The 24,151-nt window shown below is 35.4% G+C and overlaps 1 protein-coding gene across 2 annotated transcripts in view; it reads left to right on the top strand.

Moving 5' to 3' along the window:
• The window catches only part of TTC39C (tetratricopeptide repeat domain 39C), a 138,770-nt gene that overhangs the window by 94,233 nt on the left and 20,386 nt on the right, over positions 1-24,151 (top strand). For both annotated transcript variants that reach the window (XM_074201786.1, XM_074201787.1), the window contains exons 7-8: positions 20,252-20,345; positions 22,401-22,508. In XM_074201786.1, the coding sequence (XP_074057887.1) occupies positions 20,252-20,345; positions 22,401-22,508 (202 nt within the window). The remainder of the gene's footprint in view (positions 1-20,251; positions 20,346-22,400; positions 22,509-24,151) is intronic.

Raw genomic sequence — 24,151 nt, 5'->3', positions numbered from 1 at the left:
GATGTCGAGGAAAAATCCTCACAGCATCAAATGGACCTCTTTTGGAGGATCTTTAAGGAGACTGGGCAGACACAAATATGTACAGTCAACAAAAACTAATTCCCACATTAGGAAAGGTTTTAATTTTTTCAGGAAAGTTTGATTAGTCAAGGTACTTAGCTTGAGAAGATGATGGAAGCATTCCGAAGGAAGCTTAGGAAGAATGGAATGTTCTGGAAGGCTGCTGTGGTAAGATAACAAAATTGATTAGGGAGGTATAAAAAGATTACTTTGCTATAGTGAAGGTCTAGGAAAGATTAAGTAGCATAAATTTGTACTATGATACATGAATTTTGACCCAGTTGGCATGGTTTAGTGACTTTCTCTAGTCAACCCAAGCACCATGTAATTAGCATCAACATGACCAGTGGTATGATCAGTGAAGGGAGCATAGGATTTTTAGAGTAAGGAATAATGTAGGGTTGAGCTGTGGGGTGGCACAATATGGGAAGTGAGGGAAAATAGAAGACTTTTTGTTATAGTTTTTGTAGGACATCTTGGTGGTGCAGTAGACAGAGTACCAGGCCTGAAGTCAGGAAAACTCATCTTCATGAATTCAAATCTGGTCTCTGACCACTTACTAGCTGAGTGTCCCTGGGCAAGTCACTTAACCCTGTCTGCTTCAGTTTCTTCATCTGTAAAATGAGCTGGAGAAGGAAAAGGCGAATCAGTGTAGTATCTTTACCAAGAATACCCCAAATGGGGTCTAAAAAACTTAAACATGACTGGAAAAGCTGCACAAAAGTAACAATAAGTTCTTTTGATTAATTGAAAAAAAAGTCTTTAAAAAACCCCAATGTGATCCTCATCATCCCAACCAACTATCATCCTATAGTTCCCCCCTTTTTGGCTATCCTAAGTACATTATATCTTCTTCTCTTATTGTGTTCTAAAAATCTTTTTGTAGTGTGACTTCAGACCTCATCTTTCAACTGAAACGTTTTCCCCAAATTTGCCAGGGATGTCTTAACTGCCACATATTCTAGCTTCTTTTTAATTCTCATCTTTCTTGACCTCTTTGCAACCTTTGATACTATCAGTTAACTTCTGGCTACTCTCTTCTCCAGGATTTTGTGATACTGCTCTCTCTTGGGTCTCCTCTTAACTGACTATTCTTTCTCAGTTTCCTTTGTTGGATCTTTTTCTAATTGCTGCTGTTCTTTCTAGTATTCTTTTTCCTTAGAAAACTCTTATCTATGAATAAAATACCTATTCTTGATGCTATCTAGGAAAGCTTGAGTTATATAACTTTTTGATACTCTTAAGTATCAGTATGGCTGCTCAAAGATATGAATGAGCAATTCTACAGAGAAGAAATCCAAGCTATTTATAGCCATGAAAAAAAATTCTTCATATCACTAAAAATACAAATTAAAGCTACTCTGAGGTTCTACTTCATACTCATAATATTGGTAAAGTTGACAAGAAAGGAAAATGACAAATATTGGAGGGACTTAAGAAAATAAGTATATTAATGCACTTAATGAACTTATGAGTCAGTCCCACCATTATGGAAAACAATTTGGAATTATGCCCCCAAGTTTACTAGTCTTTACCCTTTTATCCAAGGTTACTGCTACTAGACCTGTACATCCTAAAGAGATCAGGTTAGGAGGGAAAATGTCCTAAACATATGAAAATATTTATAGCAGATCTTTTTGTGGTAATAAAGGACTAGAAACTAAGGGGGGTAAAAATGCAAAAAAAAAAAGAAACTAAGAGGGTGCTTATCAATTGGGTATGACTGAACAAATTATATGTTATAGTATATGAATGTAATAGAATTCAATTGTACCATAATCAAATGAGATACTATTTGGGAAGTGCTTTGCACAGGCCTCTTTTTTCCTCTCTTCCTCTTTCCTCCCTCCCTTCTTTACTCTCTTGCACTATTCCTCCCAAGCACAATTGAATGGTCAGACACAGAGTAAAGTGAGGTTAAGAACAATTTATACTATATTACCAAAACTGTGAAAATGGACAACTTTGAAAAAATAAAAAAAAACTAGTCAGCCCAGTGATCAAGAAGCAGTGGATTAAACATGCAGAATGAGATTTACATTCTTGGACAGAGCCAACATGAGAGTTTGTTTTGCTTGGAAATGCATATTTATTACAAATGTTCTTTTTTTCCCCCAATGATGGGGGAAAGGTGGGGGAGAGAGAGTGAAAGAAAAAAGGTAAAAGAGAATAAGTGTTTAACTGAACAAACGTTTTATAACAATCAAGGTTGTCTATGAATTCATTGGCTCCCTACACCTCCAGAATTGAGGATAGCCAAAATCTGTTTGACATTTAAGGCCATTTGTAACCTACCCCCACTCGGGCCCTTTCCTATCCAGTCTTTTGTACTTCTCATCATATGCTCCTCTATCCAATAATATTTACCTTCTTGATCTCCAGACACCAAGCACTTTGGAATTTCAGTGCAGATCGAAACATACTATTGTCACTTAAAGAAATTTTTTTTCTTTTTTCTTTCTTGTGGTTTTCCCTTTTTGTTCTTATTTTTCTTTCACATGACTAATATGGAAATATGTTTGACATGATTGTATGTATATAATCTATATCTGAAGGACTGGGGAAGGGAGAAGAAGGAAGGAAAAAAGTTTGGAATTCAAACTCTTACCCAAAAATGAATGTTGAAAACCATCTTTGCATATAGTTGGGAAAATGAGATACAAAAAACATCCTAAAAAAAGAGGAAAAAATATTTTTAAAATATCAGTATGGTACAGTGAAAAGAATGGTGAATTTAAAGGCATCCAAACTGTGTTTGAATTCTGTTTTACAATTTATTGCCTTTGTAACATTGGACAAGTTTCATCATTTCTTTGGACCTCCTTTCCCTCTACTTATATGGTGAAGATTAGCTATATAACTTCTGGACCCTCCCAGTTCTAAATCTGTGATTCTATTTTTATTCTTAGAGTAATAACTCAAATTTATGTAATAATTTATGTTTACAAAGTGTTTTATTTACATTCTACAATCTGCTCCCCTTCCACATTCTATAGTAGTCATGTCGACATTCTTGCTGTCTCCATCACTTCAAACCTGAGATGCATTCTGTCCTTACTTCAACCTCTTAGAATTCTTGACTTCTTTCAGAACTTGGCTCAATTATTCTGTTGACACTTTAACAATAATAATAATAATAATAACAACAACAACAACAATAATAATAAACAGTAATAATTAGGATTTATATAGTGCTTCAGAATTTTCAAGGTGCTTTACAGATTTATTTTATCCTCATGACAACTCTGAGGTAGGTGCTACCATTATCTCTATTTGACAGATGGTAACTGAAGCAAACAGGTTAAGTCACTTGCCTAGAACCTGCAGATAGTTAAATCTGAGGTTGAATTTGAACTCCGGTCTTCTAGACTTCAGAACTCTTTTCATTGTTCACCTAGTTCCCTTTTATTTATAATGTTTTCTTCCCTGATAGGGAATATTTCATTTTTGTCTGTTTATTCTCATGCCTGAGACCTAGCAAATACTAGGTGTAAACAATCACTTGTTGATTGATCAGTTGATATTCAGTATGATCCTGACAACAGGCCTGAGGATGAGTGATTTGATTTCTATTAGCCCCCTTTTATATAAGAGCTTTCACTTCTATAGTACTTACTCACATGTGAGACACTGTGCTAAGCATTAATAATTGGCACTAATTTGATGCATAGTAGCAGCTACTGGGTGATGCAGCAGGTGGAATGCTGGGCCTGGAGTCAGGCGGAGCTGAGTTCAGTTCCTGTCTCAGATACTCACTGGCTGTGTGATCCTGAACAAGTCACTTCACCACTGTTTGCCTTATTTACTGAAGAAGGAAATGGTAACCATGCCAGCATCTCTGTCAAGAAAATCCCATGGTCAATGCAGTCCATAGGGTCATAAGAGTCAGACATGACTGAGCCTCAAATATAATGCTCCTCATATGCCTAATACATGCTCTCTCTCTCCATTTACAGTTAGAGCAGCTTGTCCAAGGTCATAGGATTAGTGAATGGTAGAGCCAGGACTCTACCCAGGACCTCTTGACTTGCTGAGCTCTCTTCTACAACCTTTTTGGCACAGTGTTTAGAGCTCTTCTGATATTTGGAGTGGACATATTTTTGTGCTTAGCTTGTAAGGAAACAGCCTTTTTACTCTATGTTATTAACTGACTTCCATTATTTCCTCTGCTCTTCTTTTGCCAATGAGTAGAACACAAGGTCATAGATGTAAAGTTATCAAGGACATTATAACCATCAAATTTAACCCCTCATTTTGTAAACTGGTTTCACAGTCTTTCTCTCTACCCCGACTTCTACTCTCATACCAGGGGACTTTAGCCTCTATATTGATGATCCCTTGAGCCCTAGAGTTAAAAAAAAAAAAAAAAAACCTCCGGTAAACCCTAAAGAAATCAAAGAAAGAGATGTCTGTCTTTTAAAACTTTTTTAACTTTCTTTTTCTTGATTTTTAAAATTTGGTCTGTGTTTTCTTTAATAGCATAGTTAATATTGAAGTATTTTGCATATCTGTACAAATCTATGTCATTGCTTGCCTTCTCAAGGAAAGAGGAGGAAAGGGGGAGAGAGAGAGACTTGGAGCTTATTTTTTTTAAAGAAAACAAATATTAAAACTGTTAAAAATTAGCAAGTGGTAGTGCTGACTCCAAATCTAGTAATTTATTATTGTTGTTCAGTCATGTCTGACTCTTTGTGATCATAGCATGCCAATGCTGTCCATGGGGTTTTCTTGGCAAAGATGCTGGAGTGGTTTGCCATTTCTTTTTCCAGTAGATTAAGGCAAACAATTCAAGTACTCACCTAGGGTCACATGGCTAGTGTCTGAATTTGACTCTAGGCCTAGTGCTTTATCCACTAAGCCACCTTTTCCTAAAATCCTTCATTGTTTGGATACTTTTCTTTCTCCTCTTCTTCATCAGCTCACATCTCATTTTTCTTTATCTATTTTATAACTTCCACATAGCTTTGCAGCTTAAAGCTTTCATTGCAGCATTAGCTGCAAGAGTCCAAATAATTCTTTTTTCTTTTCACTGTTCTCCCTTAGCTTTTATTTTATTATTTAACATGAGACTTTTTATTCTTCTATTATTTCTTGAATGTTAGCAAATTAGTTAAAAAGGTAAAGTGACTAAAAATTAAATCACAAAAGATTCTACTAGCATATGGGCAGTTCATTTGTGGGCAATGGCAAGTGTGAAAGCTGAAATCTCAAATGATTAACCTCTCTGCTGCCCCTGTATCCACAGCATTTGGCGGCAGTATGTTATTGCATGTGCTGAAGGACAAGCCTTCCTCCTGTAACTGAACAGCTTGCTGTAGCAGCATGATGTAATGGTTTTATTTATAGAGTAGGAAAGAGATACAATGAAGAAAATAATTCCCAGAAATTCAGTTAATTGTCTTCTCTCTCCTCTTTACTACATACTTTCTTTTTTAAAATTTCTATGAAAAATGCTATTTGTTAAAAAGTATTCAGTCAGAAAAAAATGGAAATTTTTAGGTAGAGGTAACTAAAAAAGACATATTTAGTTTCTATTTGCTGAAAAGGAAAACTGTGCTCTATGGCTTAATGATTTTTTTTTTATCCTAGCAAACAGAAAGGTGACAGAAATATTTTAAATAAGATATCTATGCCTTTTCTGTATCTTAGCCCTTTCTGTGAAGGTGGAACAGATTTATAGGTCACTCCTCACCTATCATTCATACTTCTAAGTGAACTAATTATATGAGTAAGAGGATCAGCTTTCATTTATTCTCAAGAATCCAAATCCTCAAGATGGAGGTGAGATGCATAATCTTTTGAGCCACCATAATCTTGAGAGCCACCTTGTTAGAAATTAGTACAGGGTTACAGGTAAGCAAAGTACCATTATTTTGGTTTTTAGATAGATAAATAAATATTATAATTTTTTTCATTTTCCTTTTTTTGCCAGTTTACCTTATTTTTCTTTAGAAATTTTAAACAACTATAAGTGACAAGAGTAATAAATGTAAACTTTTTTATATGCATTCATGCTTCATCATTGTAATCAGGGCATTATAATCATATATTTGTGTTTTCCTTAGCATCAATTCATATGAACATTTCTGGATATTGATGTGGTTTCATATCATTTTAAAATAGTTGATTTAGAATTTTATTAAGTATTGCCTGGGTTGTTACTCTTCATAGAGTTCTATTCAATATATTCACTTCTTTGTAGAATATTAAAAATGCTAGAGATCTTAGGCATCACTTTCATTTTTTAGATGAAGAAAATAAGGTCCAGTTGATGCAAAATGATTTATTGAAGGTTCATAGGAGTAAGAGGAAGAAATAGTGTTTGAACAAACTAGTTCTAACTCCCAGTGAATTTGAATATCTATATATGTATATGTGTACACACATACATGTATATATAAGTAAAGGTATTTAGATATAAAAATAATTTGTAGATATATTTTTACAAATTTTCTTCTTTTTTAACTTTTATTTCCATGAATTATATTTCCAGAAATAGATATAAAAAATTGAAATAGCTTTGGTAGCTATTGTGAGATTATTCTATTAAAACATTTAAATCAATTTGTGATGCCATCAGCAGTATACAGGCATATTTATATTAAACCTTTCCCCCCCTAGTTTTAGCAGTTATGTCATGATAACTTGAAGCTGTTCTAATTTTAATTTCTTTAATGGTAGATGAGACCAGACATTTTTCCATATGATGATTAACTGCCTGGTTTTACTCTGAAAGGCAGTGTAATAGAGCTGTCTTTCAGTGTCAGAAAATCTCTTTTCAAATCTTATCTCTGGAACTTGCTATTTGTGTACCCTTGAGCAAAGTCACTTATTCTCCAGGCCCTGATTTCCTTAACTCTAAAATGAGATGATTAGATTAGATAGATGCCCTTTGAGGTCTCTTGCAGCTCCAGAAATATGATCCTATGATCCTTGGGCATAAATTTGCTTCTTTTGATCACTTATAAAGGAATTAGAGAATTGTCTTTGTATCTTTTTGTAGGTAATATTTACCATACATTTCCCCTCATTGTTTTGATGTCATTTCCCTTTATATCATTGTATTATTATTTCATTTCAAAAATTTTCATTTCATAGATTTTATGCCATCTTCTCTGATAATTGTCTTTTACTTTTTTCCCCTGAAGTTGGGAAAGTTTGAAGGCAAAAGGAAAAGGGGATGGCAGAGAATGAGATGGAATGGTAGTGTCATGGAAGCAACAAATGTGAACTTGGACAGACTCCAAGAGATAATGGAGAATAAATGGGCCTAGTGTCCATGAGGGTTGCAAAGATAGAGCTTTTTGTGTCACAACTGAATGAATGAGCAAGTTTTTTCAGTAGTCACAAAATTTTCCTCTTCCTACTTGGAAAGCCCCTGTTCTAATGTACTTTTTGTTTAATTTTGACTCATCTGGAGTTTATTGACATAGATGGCATGAAGTCTATTCCCACAACAGTCATTAGCTTAATAGTAATTCTTATCATATGAATCTCTTAGTTTATTATTTATTGTTCTTCCAGCAATTTGAGGATGTTTCTGGAATATCATTCTCCTCTTTTATGTAGCTCAGTTCCATAAAGTTAAAATCTAGTGTAGGTCTACTGTTTAAGCATTGTACACATACATGTATACACACTTTGTAGATCCATAATTTCATTAGTTAGTATGATTACTTTCATCATTGAATGTGTAAGCTTTCTATGCCTTAATAGATGATTTCAAGAGTTTCCGTAATCAAAAAAAAGAAAAAAAAGAAAAACACTCGAGATGAACCTTCTTGTAATAAACTGTGAATTTAGCTAGACTGCTCCTTACAGGACAACAGATATACAATCATTCTTGGGACTTGCCCTCAAAAATCTTTCCATTGCCAGTGAAATCACAGATTTTTAAAGTATTCAAGCTTGTATACACATGCACAGTCATCATTATAATTTATACTTATCACAACTCATAACAACTGGCAGTAAATCATCATATGGAAAAATGTCGTCTCTCATTAAAGAAATTAAAGTTAGAACAGTATCAAATTATCATGACATAACTGTTCTATTTAATGAAATTATATCAAAGAAATCCTTTAAGAATAATAATTGAGGGGCAGCTAGGTGGCGTAGTGGATAAAGCACCGGCCTTGGAGTCAGGAGTACCTGGGTTCAAATCCTGTCTCAGATACTTAATAATTACCTAGCTGTGTGGCCTTGAGCAAGCCACTTAACCTCATTTGCCTTGCAAAAAAAAAAAAACCCTAAACAAAAAAAAGAATAATAATTGAAGTAGTCAGCATTGTAAATTGTAACCCCTCTGTAATTTAGTAATGGATTGGAGAGTTGCTCTGGCTAAAAAAAAGGTGTAACTCTGAGGCTAGTTATCCCTTTAAGATTTTAAAATTTCTTCTCCTTTATCCCATTCAGAGTTAAAAATTTCCTCTGAATAGAACTCATGTTACCTTAGTTAAACTAATGTCAAAGTATTAGCTTCTTGATGGTCGGAAGTCTTTTTCTTCCTTTTGTGGAGCACTTATGATGTTCACCTTAGGCATCATATGGGTTTTCTGTTGGGTTCCTTGTAGTCTCAAGATTACCTTTCCTTAGTATGTCTAGCTGGTCACTGGTACACTTTTAAGATGCCATTAAGAGGTCAGAATCCTGTCCTGTCCCCACCCACCCACCCAAGTTCTCATAGTTATCCTCTGGTGGAGGTTGAGCATGAGGAGACCAGGACTTTGTTTTTCCTCTTGTCTTCTCTGACACATCCCCCCACCCCTAGATGGGCTTGCTATTTTGTAGAAGACCCATAGAATGTAACAAGAGATTGTATTAGTTTAATGCCTTTTATTGGGTAAAAACTGTTCTTACCTGATGAAGCCATTGAGTATTTGGATAGTTACTTTAATTGAGGTGGAATGATTGCTTCAGGAGATACGTTCAAGCCCTGTTCACACCTATTTCAACACCTCATGAAAGGAAGGAGTAGCAGTAATATAATCCTTATATAAATATATACGTACATACAGAAATATATACATCTTTTTATAAAGGTCTCTTTAATAGCTAGCACACGTTAGTCTTTGTAGAATCTTTTTTAAATAGGCATGATAACTAACAGCATATTTGCTCTAACCTCAAAAACAAGCCCTACCTTCCAAAAGCTTGCATTCTAATAGAAAGACAGCATATACATTTACAAAAAAAATATGAAAAACATATGGAATAGAAATGATGACAAAGGCATTAGTAGATGGAGGGGCTTAGAAAGCGAGAATACTGGTGGTGCTCAAGCTAAATCTTGAAGGAAACTGATAAATTTCAAGATGAATAAATTGTAAAAATTTTGCTTTTATTTTTGCTGAGACTTTATAAGGATTTGTGTATCTTTAATTTCCCTATAACTTTTCTTCTATTAATGAATGTTCTTGACATTTTAAAAATCCTATCTTTTTCTACTCTTTAAGTAAGTGAGGAGTTCCATATCAAGTTACTGATATCCTTGCTGAGATTACCTAGAATATTTTATTATGCTTTAGATTAGAAGTACTGCATTTCAAAGGGAAATGTACTATGTACAAAGTAACAACAATATTAGAAGATGATCAACTGTGAATGACTTAGCTTTTCACCCAAGACAACTCTGAAATATTTTTTTTTATTTTTGCAAGGCATTGGGGTTAAGTGACTTGCCCAAGTTCACACAACTAGGTAATTATTATGTTTCTGTGGCTGGGTTTGAATTCAGGTCCTCTTGACTCCAAGGCCATTGTGCTATACACTATGCCACCTAGCTGCCCCTTGAAATACTTATGATAAAGAATTCTATCCCATCCTCAATGAAAAACTGATGGTATCTAAATAGAGACTGAAGCATAGTTTATTTTTCTTGAGATTTCTTTTTTTGGGGGGTGGGAGTCTATGGGTTTTTTCACAACATGACTATTATGGAAATGTTTTGCATGACTGCACATTTATAGCCTGTAACAAATTACTTACTTTCTCAGTGGGAGGAAGAGAGAGAATGTGAAACTTGAAGTTTTAAAAACTAACATTAAAATTGTTTTTGCATATAATTGGGGAAAAATAAAATAGTAAATAAATAAAGGAAATGAAAAAAATACTACATTTATGACCTTTTCTATTTCTGCAGGGCCTACTATTATTTTCAGATTGCATTTCTTTCATCAATTATCTAGTTTTGTCAGTTTTTCTCAAATTATCCTCTGTGTAGTTTGGCTGTGATTTTTGGATTGCTAAGCAACTGGCTTCTATGAAGCAGATTTTTAATTTTGTTGAGTCAGTTCTGTTCCTTAAAGTTCTCATTTCTGTTTTCAGTGTCTATACAGCATTTGTTTTTAAAACAAAAACAACAAAGACACATAGGACTCTATATAAATGTAATATCGTTTTTCAGTAGGTTAACCCTACTGAATTGAGGGAAGAATTGTGTTCTTCTGTAATGTTCTTCTTTTTTATCTGTACCTGGCTTTTTAGTCTTTTAGCTGCCATGAAATTGTTCTGGGATTTTTTTTTCCTTTGGAATTGTTATTCTTATTAATTGGACCTTTTCTTATTTAAGGATCCACTTCAATGAAATCTGATGTATCAGGTACCTAACACTCAATTTCTAGCCACTCATTTGACACCTCACATTTATGTCATGTATCATTAATTGGGATTAGGGTTAATTGTATTGTGAGTTAACTTTGGGTATGCATGTCCTCAAATTCCAAGATCCTGAATGGACCTTCAGGACCATATCCTATATTTTTTCCTAACTCCCTAGTATCTATCACCCATTTTGTTGTTGTTCAGTCTAACTCTTTGTGATTCTACTTAGGGTTTGCTTAGCAAAGTTACTGAGTGGTTTGCCATTTCTTTCTCCAACTCGTTTTACAGAGTAGAAAACCGAGGCAAATAGGGTGAAGTGACTTGGCTAGGGTCCTGTAGCTGGTAATTATTCACAATCATATTTGAATTTAGGTCTTCTAGGCCTTGGAGGTCTCTAGGCCTTGGAGCTCTATCCATTGCACCACTTAATTACCTTAACTTGCATGTAGTAAATGCTTAATAAATACTTATTCATTAATCTTATATTTTACCAGTGTCATTGTTGTAAACATGCACACAAATACAGAAAAGTTGAATTTACACCGACACCAAAGTTTGTGCTTTTGAATCTACCTCTTTCTACAATGACCAAACAAATTTCTATCAAATTTTTTTTAATTATTTCCCCTTTTCTACTTAAAGTAGAACGCCAAATTTAATTGAAATATTTTATATTTTAAATATTGGGACATTAAGTACCAAGGAAATTTCCTCTGACATTAAAGTAAGTGTACATAGTGACATCTCAGATAGCTAAATATCTCAATATAAGTTCCTTAGAGAATGGATATAACTGCCAGAAACTGACATTCTGACACCCCTTTAAACTTGGAATTCCGGTTGCAAATGGCAAAATGACTACAAAACACATGATGGTGAAAAGGAATTTGTGGGATGGTCATAGGTGCTCTGAGTATAAATTAAACCTCTAGAACTGGTTTGGCAAGCTGGACCCAGAAATCAAAGAAATACTTGAAGCAAAGCAGATTATGCTCCAATAGCCCTGCCTTTCAGGCTGAATAAGGATAAAGGACATGGCTAGGGATGTATGCAGTCTGATCTGTAGTTCTAATTAAGCATGAGGAACATGATGAAATAACATAGTCAAAAAGATCTAGGACTATGTAGCAGGGTCTTGTGTTATAGAAGAAACATTGCCTCCAGAGACAGAGAACCTGAGTTCATAGTTTTTACTACTTGTATAATCTTGGACATTATCTCCTTCAACCTCATCTTGTAAAATGTTTGGATCTCCTGGCCTTTTGAGATTCCTTCTTAAATCTATGACAAGACTATCAGTGGTATCCCCAACAATCCATCTCATGAAATTTCAATTTTAAGAGGCAGAGACAATGAGATGTTAAAATTTTACTTCGATAACTTGGCTTGTCATATTTTCAATGTGGCTCAGGTTGGCTAATGTGACAGAAAAGGAAAGTGATAAATGCTGGCGATGATGTGGAAAAATTAGAATACTAATGCACAGTTGATGAAGTTGTGAATGGATCTAAGTATTTTGGAGAGTAATTTGAAACTGCTCAGAGGGCTATAAAACTGTGTATACCTTTGGATCCAGCAATAGCACTACTAGGTTTGTATCCCAAATAGGTTTTAAAAAAGGAAAAGATCTATTTATAAGTACAAAAATATTTTTGGTGGCAAAGAATTGGAAATAAGACAATGTACATTGTGTGGGGAATGGTTAAACAAGTTGTACTGTGTGAATGTAATGCAATACTATTATGCTATTAGAAGTGATTAGCAGGATGGTTTCAGAAAAACTGAAGTAGGGGCGGCTAGGTGGCACAGTGGATAAAGCACCGGCTAGCCCTGGAGTCAGGAGTACCTGGGTTCAAATCCGGTCTCAGACACTTAATAATTACCTAGCTGTGTGGCCTTGGGCAAGCCACTTAACCCCATTTGCCTTGCAAAAAATCTAAAAAACAACAACAACAACAACAACAACAAACAACAGAAAAACTGAAGTAATGAACAATGCAAAGTAAAGTGTGCCAAACCAGGAGTAATAGTAACAACAACATTCTATGATGATCAACTGTAAATGACTTATCTGATCTCAGGAATACAGTGAATCAGGGCAATTCCAAAGGACGAAGGATGAAAAATGAGCCTCTAAAGAAGGAACTAATGTAGCCTGAATGCAGATCAAAGCATTCCATTTTTCACCTCCTTTAATCTTTTCATGGTATTTGTCTTTTTTGATCCATTTTTTTAACATGACTAATATGGAAATGTTCTGCATATTTTCACACGTATAACTTATATTGCCTACCACCTCAGGGAGGGAAAAGTTGAGAAAGGGAGAGAAGCTGGAACTCAAAATTGCAGTTTCTTTGTTTGCTTATTTTTTGTTTTTTGCAGTGCAGAATTAAGTGACTTGCCCACAGGCACACAGCTTAGTAAATATTATGTATCTGAGATTGGATTTGACTCTAGGGCCGGTACTCTATTTCCTTGCACCATCTAGCTGTCCCCTATAGAAACTCAAAATTTCAAAAACAAATCTAAGGCAGCTAGGTGATGCAGTGAATAGAGCACTGGCCATGAAGTCAGGAGGATCTGAGCTCAAATCCAACCTCAGACACTTAATAATTACCTAGCTGTGTGACCTTGGGCAAGATACTTAATTCCATTTTTCTTACAAAAAAATCTTAAATTTTGTATCTATCAACAATCGAAAAAATAAAATATTATTAAAAAAAAAGATTTGCAAGCTGGTAGGAATAACTAGAAGAATTAGCTAACATATTAGATGACAATTACCAAAACATTCTTGATAGACCAGAACTTTGGACTGAACGAGGTAAAATTAATAGGGATCAAAGAGCTTCAAAGTATAATAAAGGAAAGGCATGTTGAGTAATGGCTAGTTTGAAAGAGTTCTAGAGGGTTGGAGTGGATTTCATAAACAGCCTAGACCTCTTTAAAGTAGTGAAAGCTCTTGCTAGGAGACTTCCTAGGAAAGATTGGATAACCACTTGGGAATGCTGTGAATTAGACTGCTTGGTCAGGAATGAGAGGAGTTCCTAAGGGCGCTTCCAACTCTGACATTGGTGATTTTGTGTAGTTCCCTTATGCTAATTTGCTAATTAGAAACGCAGGAAAGTGAGCTAATATTATCACAAGTGAGTTCATATGCCTCTTTCTGCTTCTGGTGAGATTGAACACATAGTCATTCATCATAAGTTCATAAGATTTTGAAGGCTTAATCATGATTCCAACCACAATCAAGAAACTTTCCCAGCAGGCCTAAAAAGAGGTTGTTAGAAATTGATCATTTATTGTCAATATTTACTTTAAATTTAAAGTAGGTTTTTTTTTAATTGACCTCTTACTCAGTTTTACTGGGAGCTGTTTATAGAGCAATGATTTACTCATACTGTGATTTTTAACAGAAAACAATGACTTCCCTAGGGTCAAATATTATGCAAATTGTGTACTATGAACTAAAAGAATACTTGACTCAAATTATGATACTGTCTTAAATTTCTATGTGAAATTATATAACTTTTGTGCCTCCTTACCCTCTTCCTTAAAAAAAAGTAAACATATACAAAAGAACACTAAGCTAACTGAGCTAGGGTGCATTATCTGTACTAAATAAAATATTTGGGCCTAAAATTGACAGTTACTATTGAACCAATTCAGTGAATTTTTGGTGAAGGGAAAAATGGGTCTTTAGCTGATTCAGAATGGGTCCTCAAATGATAATTGAATGGAATTAATGTTCTCTGTGGCATCTCTGACAAGTGGTCATTCGGGTTTGCATGAACACTTTCATTGACTTTGAGCTTAAATATGCCTTTTTGCCACTTTTCCTTCCTGCTCCAGATTTCTCCTCTGGAATTAGATAAAACAAGTCCAGAGTCACAGTTTTACTTTATTTCAAACATATTTCGATAAAGCTATAGTGTTGTTACATTATGGTCTAGTATATGTCCAAATGCTTCTCTGGTCCCCAGTGTACCTTTTCTCTCCCTCCCCCTTTGATTCAGTAAATATATATTAAGCAGCCTCTAAGTAAGTTTTGGAAGAGAGACAAAAATGAGTAAGATCTGGCCTGTGTTCTCAAGAAACTTATAACTAGAATTACTAGAGTGATTCAGCAAGTTTACCCCAGAATATAAGCATAATTCAGAGCTGGTTGGGTTAAAGCTTTAAGGGTACTTTGCCTTTAAAATTATCACACTAGGGGTGGCTAGGTGGCACAGTGTACAGAGCAGCCCTGGAGTCAGAAGTACCTGAGTTCAAATCCAGCCTCAGACACTTATTAATTACCTAAGTGTGTGGCCCTGGGCAAACCACTTAACCCCATTGCTTTGCAAAAAAAAAAAAAAAAAACCCTAATAGAAACATGACTCCTGCTACCTGTGAGTTGTGAGATCTAAAGATCTGGGATCTAGTCCTAGATCTGGCAGCAGCCTGCCTGAACTGTGCTTCTCTACTTTGTTTCCTCTTCCATAAAATGAGATGGTTCAACCAGATGCTATACATTGTTTTTCAATACCTATAACCATTTATTAAGTATCAGTTTTGTGCCAGTCACTATACTAAATGTTGGGGGTACAAAAAGAGGCAAAGTTGTCCCTGCCCTCAGGGAGCTTATAATCCAATGGGGGGACAGCATACATACAAAACACATACAGGTTATTTAGGAAACAGTTAACATAAGGAAGGCTCTAGAATTAAGATAATTAATTAGAAAAGGCTTCCTGTAAGTGATAGATTTTTTTTTTTGTTGGAACTTAAAGGAATTCAGGAAAATCAGTAGTCAGAGTTAAAGGAGGACTTTGCAGATATGGGGAACAGGCATAGAAAATCTCTAAAGGTGAGAAAGGGAGATTCTTATCTGTGGAACAGCAAGAAGGCAACTGTCACTGGATTGAAGATATTGGGGAGTAAGATTTAAGATGCCTGGAAAGATAGGTTATAAAGGGCTTCGAATGCAAAATAGTATTTCATATTTGTTTCTGGAGGCAATAGGGAGCCACGGGAGTTTATTGAAAGGGACAAGGAGAGTGGTATAGTTGGACCTAATCTTTAGGAAAATCACTTTAAGTGGTTGAATGGTTTGAAGTGGGGAGAGACTTGAAGCATGCAGACCCACTATCAGTTATTGTAATGGTTCAGGGCTAAGGTGATGAGGGTCTGCACTAGAGTGTTGGCAATGTTAGAGGAGAGAAGGGGGGGCATATTTAAGAAATGCTGCAAAGGTGAAATTGATGGGCCTGGGCAACAGCTTGGGTATGGGGATGAGAGATAGTAAGAACAAAATGACCCCTAGGTTGTGAGCCTGAGGAACTGGGAGGATGGTGTTGCCCTCCCTCTAGAGGGAAGGGAAGAGTATGGTTTAGGGAGAAATTAATGATTTGTGTTTTTAGACTTTAATCCATCGACTGACACAGATGGAGACACAAGATTGAAATTCAGTAGAGATTAGGACAGAATGGGTAGATTTGAAAATTATCAGCAGAGAGATAATAATTAAATCCTAAAGTAACTGATGAGATGACCAGAACAAGATGAGAAGAGGGTCCAGGCTGGAACCCCGAGGAACACTTAACAGGGGGAATGATCTGAGAGAGGATCCAGCAAAGGAGACAGAGTAGATCTGATCAGATAAGAAGGAGGAGAAGCAGCAGAGAACTCAAAACCTAAAGAGAAGTGAGTGTCAAAGAGGAAAAAGTGATCAACAGTGTCAGGCTGCAGAGAGGTCAAGGAGAATGGGAACTGAGGAATGACCACTGAATTTGGTATCTGAGAAATGATTAGTAACTTTGACAAGAGCAGTTTCCGTGAAATGGTTAGATCGGAAGTTGGATCGTAAGGATTTAAGAAGAGAACTGAAGGAAAGTGGAGATAGCTATTATAAATGGCCAGAGATAAAGTTAGCAGGATGGAAAGTTCAAGTGAGGGTTTTTTTCAGGATAGAGGAGAGACATTGGCATATTTGTAGGCAATAGGGAATGAATCAGCAAGGGAGAAATTGAAAAGAGGTGACAGAAGAGAACAATTTAGTACTATTGTCAAAGAGCTTTAAAACTATACAAATACCCTTTGACTCAGTTACCATTACTAGGTCTCTACAAAGAGATCAAAGAAAAAGGAAAAAAATCCAAAAATATTTGCACAAAAATATTTTAATTGTTCAGTTTTTGTTTTAGTTGTGTCTGACACCATGTGACCCCATTTGGGGTTTTCTTGACAGAGTTACGAAGTGTTTTTTTCCCCATTTACTTCTCTAACATATTTTTCAGATGAGGAAACTGAGGCAGAGTTTAGTGACTTGCCCAGGATCACAAAGATAGCGTCAGGTCAAATTTGAATTCAGACTCAACATTCCACCCACTGTACCATTAACTTGCCCTACAAAACTATTTGTAGCAACCCTTTGTGTGATGGCAAAGGATTAGAAATATAAGAGGATGGTCATTTGAGGAATGGCTGAACATAATTGTTATGGCACACTATTATGCTATAAGAAATGATGAAACGGATGGTGTCAGAAAAAACTACAAAGCCTTGAACTGATGCAAAGTGGACTGAACTGAACCAGGAGAACTTAGATCACAATGACAACAATATTGCAAGATAATCTGCTGTGAATGACTTTGCTACTCTAATTGCTACAATGATTTATGACAATTCCAAAGGACTCATATCAAAAATACCATCCATCTCCAAAGAGAGAAACGATGAACTTGAGTGCAGATTGCTTTTTTTTTTGCAAGGCAATGGGCTTGCCCAAGGTCACACAGCTAGTGTCTGAGATGAGATTTGAACTCAGGTCCTCCTGACTCCAGGGCTGGTGCTTTCTCCACTGCGCCACCTAGCCACACCCTGCACCACCTAGCCACCCTGAAGAAATACGTTGATCATGAAACTGATGATGGACTCTGAGTCTTTCATCCAAGGTCCAGGTTAGCCAAGATTAGAGAAACACATCACCAAAAAGGTGGTCACAAAATGAGGAATTCCTCTGGTTTACAGCTCCTTAGAAGTGAGGAAATTGAAGCAAACAAGATTAGGTAACCTGCCCTGGGTTACACAGCTAGGAAAGGTCTGTGTCTGTTTGAACTCGGGTCTTTCTGGCTCACTGAGCCACCAGCTGCCGCTACCAAAGTGAGGGGAGTTCAGCCCTTTTTGGTGAAGGATGTGGCTTTAACATTGAAGAAATCATGGAATCCTCACATTTTAATTATTCTCCCCCCGCTCAGTTCCTACATGTGCTTTTTTTGTAACTTGTGTCCTATTTTAAATGCTATTCTCTCAGTCAGCCAACCAACCAGGAAATATTTTAGGCCCTTTCTTATTCCAGGCACTCTGTTGAGGACCAAAGGTTCAAAGAAAGATAAAAGACAGCCTAACAAACTGTTTCAAGACAAGATGCATACAACAGCCAAGGAGGGTATTTGCAGTAAGGAGACCCAGGAAAGATTTCATGTAAAACCAGGAAGCGGAGATAAGGAAGGATGGCAATCGAAGCATGGGGGACTGCCTGAAAAAATGGTCAGAATCTGAAGATATGGAAGGTCTTAGGGGTGGACCAGAAAGGAGTTCAGTGTCACTGGACCTCAATGTTCATATAAAAACTAGGGGGGAAAAAAGAATTTTTTTAATATAGAAAGAAAACAAGCATTCATTTTTTTTCTTTCAGTGATCAATAATTTAATGGATCTGTGACCTTGAAGGCAGACAGAGACAACATGATGGAAAGATTATTAGATATGAAGTCTGAGATCCTGAATCTGAATCTTGGCTTTGCCTTTTACTTCCTGTGTGATGTTGGACAAACCCCACTTCTTCATGTATAAAATGAGAAAATTGAACCTATTCTGTATCATAGATCCCTGTTGGCAATCTATTGAAGACTATAGACCCCTTCTCAAAATGATAGTTGTAAAGGAAACCAATTACATTGAAATACAGCGATAAAAATAGCTTTAAAAACAAGTTAATGAATCTCAGATTTTAAAGAACTATGATCTAGAAGTTTCTAAGGTGCCTTTTCAGCTCCCTATCTATAATCCTATATGCATTAGTGCATGTCCTTCCTTCACAAGCCTTTCTTTCTTGTATAATTTTATCCATGTCCTTCTATAGGTCCTCCAAGATCATTTAGTGCTTTGGAAGGCATCTTTTCTTTCTTTTTAATATTTTATGAATGCCACTACATGATAGTTAATTAGCATTTATATAGTACTTTAGGGTTTGCAAAGTTAAGTATGCATTTCATACCCCACCCCCACACACACACACACTACAATCCCGGAGGTGAGTTCTATATCTTCCTTTTACAGATGAGGAAATTGAGGCAGGTAGAGGCAGGGTCACACAGTAAATGTCTGAGACTAAATTTAAACAGAGGTCTTTGGGACTCTTGACTGTGCCCCTTGGATGCCTATATCACTAGTTCACCTCCCTTCCATAACTTTTTAATGTATATGTCCTTATCTAAACTAGGTTTGCATCTTCTATATGTCTTTTCATTGTCCTTTGGGTAAGCTAAAATTTTAATTCTTTTGTTATTAAGACATTTCATGGTTCATAATCATATAACCCTCTAAAAAATATTAGCTTTAAAAGATAGGCTTTCACATCAGGGAACGATATTGGGGACCATTGAAAGAGCTGCCAGTTTCCCAGATGCAGCATAGCCCAGCTTATGTTCTCTTTGTAATCTCTGTCCAGGATATACAATTATCCTTTCCTCATCACAGGGGTTTGAAGAGCAGCACCCTAGCATCTTCATGTAAAACTTTTTTGGCCCTCCCTTTGTAGTAAAGGAAAAGTCCGAATTATTATGGTATAAAAATAAAATATGTTGTTAGTATACAAAGCTATACATATATTTTATATATTTGAGTTTCTAAACTTTTTCTCTGCCATCTGCAGCTTCCACAGAATTCCACAAAATACTCCCATATAATTTCTGAAACTGACTCACAGTATGTCAAAACTGATGGGGAAAGTTATGATGGGAAAGGGATAACTATATTGCTGACATTACATCAGTGGGGTTTCCCATCTGCCAATCCAGCTAGCTAACTATGTATCATACTCTAAGCAATAATAAACTCATCCATTTCATTTTTATGTCTATTTTTAGTGGTGGTAGCACTCACTGCTGAGACCTTGTAGTAATCCAGAGCTCCTGTAATTGGCATAATGGCATGTCATCCATGACCAGAGCTTCTGGTCCAAAGCTCCCTTTTTAGGGAGCTCCCTTTCTATTTGACCTTTGTGGGACAACCTCCATGGCAAAGGAAACTCCTGGAAATGATAGCTAAGAGTACCTAAAATGGTCAGGAAATGGGGAAAAATCTTTGGGTATTCAAGTAGTAAGAATATGCTCCATGGAGAAGGGGGTTCTGGCATTTTATTCTGAAATACATGGAGAATTTAGATAACACAGGGGAGAAAACATTTCGAGGAGTTATACTTTGTCAGCAGTGCTTGGTAGCAGCTATGAAAACTTTGCGTTATGATGATAACTATTGCCAATACAATTTTAAATAAAAAAATTAATTTAATTTTGTGGGATTTGTTTTTGTTTTTCCCTTAGTGTCAGATCAATAGTGCCTTGACTTCTTTCCATACGGCTCTGGAACTTGCAATAGATCAGCGAGAAATTCAACATGTGTGTCTCTACGAAATCGGTAAATTTAAAGTTCATGCATTTTGCTGTCATAGGATATTTATATTGGTATCTGCTTCCTCCTTAATGCATTTCAAACTCTGTATATTTTTAAAAGCTTCCTCTTTTATCTAATAACAAGGGCCATCTCAGAGCTAGCAGAGGTTGTAATAATCTGCTGTTTAATTTGACTTCATATAACTACTCTAAGATAGTGTTATTTTAATTGTAAAGGTTACAGGAAAATGCTAGGATGAGTTTCAAAATACAAAATCTAATAGTTCAAGGTTCACTTACACCATCTACTTTGGTTTAAGTGAGTTTTAAAATAAACATTTGAAATAAGATGTTTATTTTCATTGCATCCTCCTTCCCTACTCTTTTTCAACCCCCCAGCACTTTTTAGTTGGTCTGGCTTTTTTTTCCCTAAAGAAAATATTTGTTTTGCATGACTTCACATGTATAATACACACATACACACATACACACACACACACACACACATATATATATATCATATAATTTGCCTTTTTCAGTGAATGGGTGAAGGGTTTAAGTGAAGGAGAAAAATTTGGTACTCAAAACTTTTAAAAATTGAATGTTAAAAATAAATAAAATAAAACATAAAACATATTCCAAATTGATTAAAATACTAGATAGAAACCTAGAACACTTGTCCACTCCATTATGTAATTACTTATCCAAGCACAGGTACTTATTAACAGAAAAATAACAAATAAAGCAAACAAATCTTTCAACATGTTATTAATTAAGAGAGAGAAAGCTTTGATGTGGTCTTTAGGTCACTTTTTCTGGAATCCCACACTGATGTGCTTGAGCACATCAACACAAAGTTCATTATGTAGCTGCATTCTCATTCCAAAGTGTAGGAACAAATAATTTCTTGCTTGTGACTAAAAAACAAATTGAGAGTAACCCAGATACTCAAAAATATTTATAAACATTAAATTTTGAAATACCCTTGTAATAATTGTAGAAAATTAAGTAGAACCATAAAATATATTAATGTTATCTGTGGTTTTCTGAAATTTAATGAGATGTAATCTGAATATTACTGAAATTTTATACCCATAAAGCAGCACTGAAATGTGTACCAAGGAAATTGAATGAAATAACACTATATCTTTTTTACTTCTACTCAAGATCTATTTTGAATCTAGATCACAAATTAGTATCATAAATTAAAAACTGCACTTGCTTTCAGAATTTGGGGATAATTAGTTGACTCAAGTCTTGGCTTCATATGACAAACCAATGTCTGAACCTGCCTTTGAATTCTTCAAGATCTGAATGCACAAGTCCTTTTCAGGAGACTCTCATGGGCAGGAATTGAACTGAGAAATGAATTCCTTTAGTAGTTCCACAACTCTCCTCCTAAAATAAATGTTAAGCAATTAACTTTAGCTTTGTGCATCTATTTTCTCATCTATTAAAAAGGTTCAGTCTGATTATTCTATTTCATATTATAATTAAGAATTCTTACCATGAATCAAAAAATACTTTAAACTCCTTTGGAATTGACACTTTGTACAATATTCTTCAAAGTGGTGGGAATATTTGAAAATCTAATTTAACTCAGTGCATAAAATGTTGTTAATATAAGCACAAGAATATATATATATATATAGATATAGATATAGATGCATATGTTTGTTTTTATAGTCTTCTGTTTATATTAATAGGGAACAATTTTGTGCAGTGAATTGTTTTTATCCCACTTTTCTAGGATTATGTATCTATATATTTGTACTTTTATTACTTGTCTAAGAGATAGAAAGGCAAACTATTATGTTTTCTGGAAATCTTGAAATCATTCCTTACTACACTTGATCTGTCCTTGAAATCAAGAAGGGCTTTTCCTTATTTATAATTTCCACATTAAATATTTTTCTGGGGAGAAGAAAGTTTGTGCTGTAAGTTTTCAAATAGCACACTTCTGATAGCTAAAGACAGAAACTGCAGACCAGCTGTTCAGAATTCTTGGTTAATAAAAAAAAGATGGTTCTATAAAACTCATTATTTTTCAGCGTTAATTTTTAAAATATTTCTTTTGTAGGTTGGTGCAGTATGATAGAACTGAACTTTAAAGATGCTTTCAATTCCTTTGAAAGACTCAAAAATGAGTCAAGGTGGTCTCAGTGCTATTATGCATATTTAACTGCAGGTGAGTGGGGATCTTTTCTGTGTGGTGCATGAGTTGTTCAGGATTGTGTGACTTTGCAAATGAGCATAACTAGAGAACCATTGCCTCCTAGTGGGGAAAAGTCACAACTGGCAACTGATCTGCCATCTGATACATAATTTCATATCTAGTTTTTTGCAAGCTTTCATGCAAATCATTCCAGGCAGGTGTTGTGAATGTGTCTTAATAAAAAGAATATGGTTTAAAAATTAAACTGCTATGCTTGCTGTATACATACTAGCAATGAGCTATTCTGTAAACTTTATCTTTTGAGATCAAAATTATGGAGCTTCATCATTATCCCACACAGAAGTGTAAGATTAGTTTTAACATTGCTTTCAGATATTTCCATCTGTGATATACTTGACCTTAGCCATATACCACTTCTCCTTTTCACTCCTTAAATGTGTGATGGTAACTAATTATCAGATGTAATTTTGTTTATTATGATTATCTTAATATATAGATTATCTCCTATCAGTCTTGTTTTAGGAGGGCATTATTCCTTTCTGAGGGTCAAGTGCATTTACTTCTTTATGTCTGTTTATTATCCCAAAAGGACAGCCATTTTTATGTGCTAATTGCTGATGAAACATGCTTAATACAATATGCAGAATTTGCAGGGTCTCAGAGAAGAAAATTAATCAGCAAATAATTAATTTAGTGCCTTACATGTGTCAGCATATTTAAGGGTTGGAAGTCAAGTCTTATTAGTAAAAGAAAAATGAACTGGGCTTGTTCAGAAGGGGAGGCTAGAGGGTAAATTGATAATTTTTAAATTATCCATAGACTGACACAATGAATGAACACTTTTTATCATCTTCACTGATCATAGAACAAGGAGATAAACTCCTAGAGTAAGGAGTTTCTATTTGACAATAGGATATTTCTTCAGCAAATATTTATTTTGTGCCTCCTTTCCAAGTCTATTATCCTGCCTTGCTGAGTTTGTGATAACACCAATAGATTCAGTGACATACACAGGCCCACGCCAACAAGCTTATGACAAGGCACTATGTTAAATTCTATTAAAATTAAGGTATAGAGAACTAGCTTCAGAGCCAGGACCACCTGGCACCAATCTTGCTTTTGCAGTACTGGCTCTGGGACTGTGAGCAAGTCAAATTAGCTTTTCACTGCTCTTGGCAGCACTTTGGATCTAAAAGTTACAGAGAAGATATGAACCTGAATTGGCAGGAGGAGATACCTCCTCAAGAGTTCCCAAGCCAGGTACATCACAGGTCCATGGCTTAATCCTATGAAAGACTAAAAAGCTTTATAATTTTGTGGGGTGAGTGAAGCAAATACACACCAATGAAAAAAACAAAATATCAAAGGAAGCAGTAGGGAAGGAATCCCTCCAGCTAAGACTATAAGGAAAATAACTTAGCAGCATTCAAACTGGTCCATGAATGAACAAATGAAGTACAAATTTCAGCTCAAAAAATCCCATTTCCTTGATATAAATCTTTTTTTCCAAGACTCCAATCTTTACTTCTCTCCCCCCCACTTCTCTCTTATTCTTTTTCTCTTCTCATTATCTCTGTCCTGCTCTGTGTTTCTCTGTCTGTCTGTCTCTCTCTTACACACACACACACACACACACACACACACATACTTTCTCT

This window comes from Macrotis lagotis, chromosome X (genome assembly GCF_037893015.1).
Source record: "Macrotis lagotis isolate mMagLag1 chromosome X, bilby.v1.9.chrom.fasta, whole genome shotgun sequence".
NCBI classification, from domain to species: domain Eukaryota; kingdom Metazoa; phylum Chordata; class Mammalia; order Peramelemorphia; family Peramelidae; genus Macrotis; species Macrotis lagotis.
Note: the sequence above shows the minus strand (reverse complement) of the source record. Positions and strands in the feature narration are given on the sequence as shown.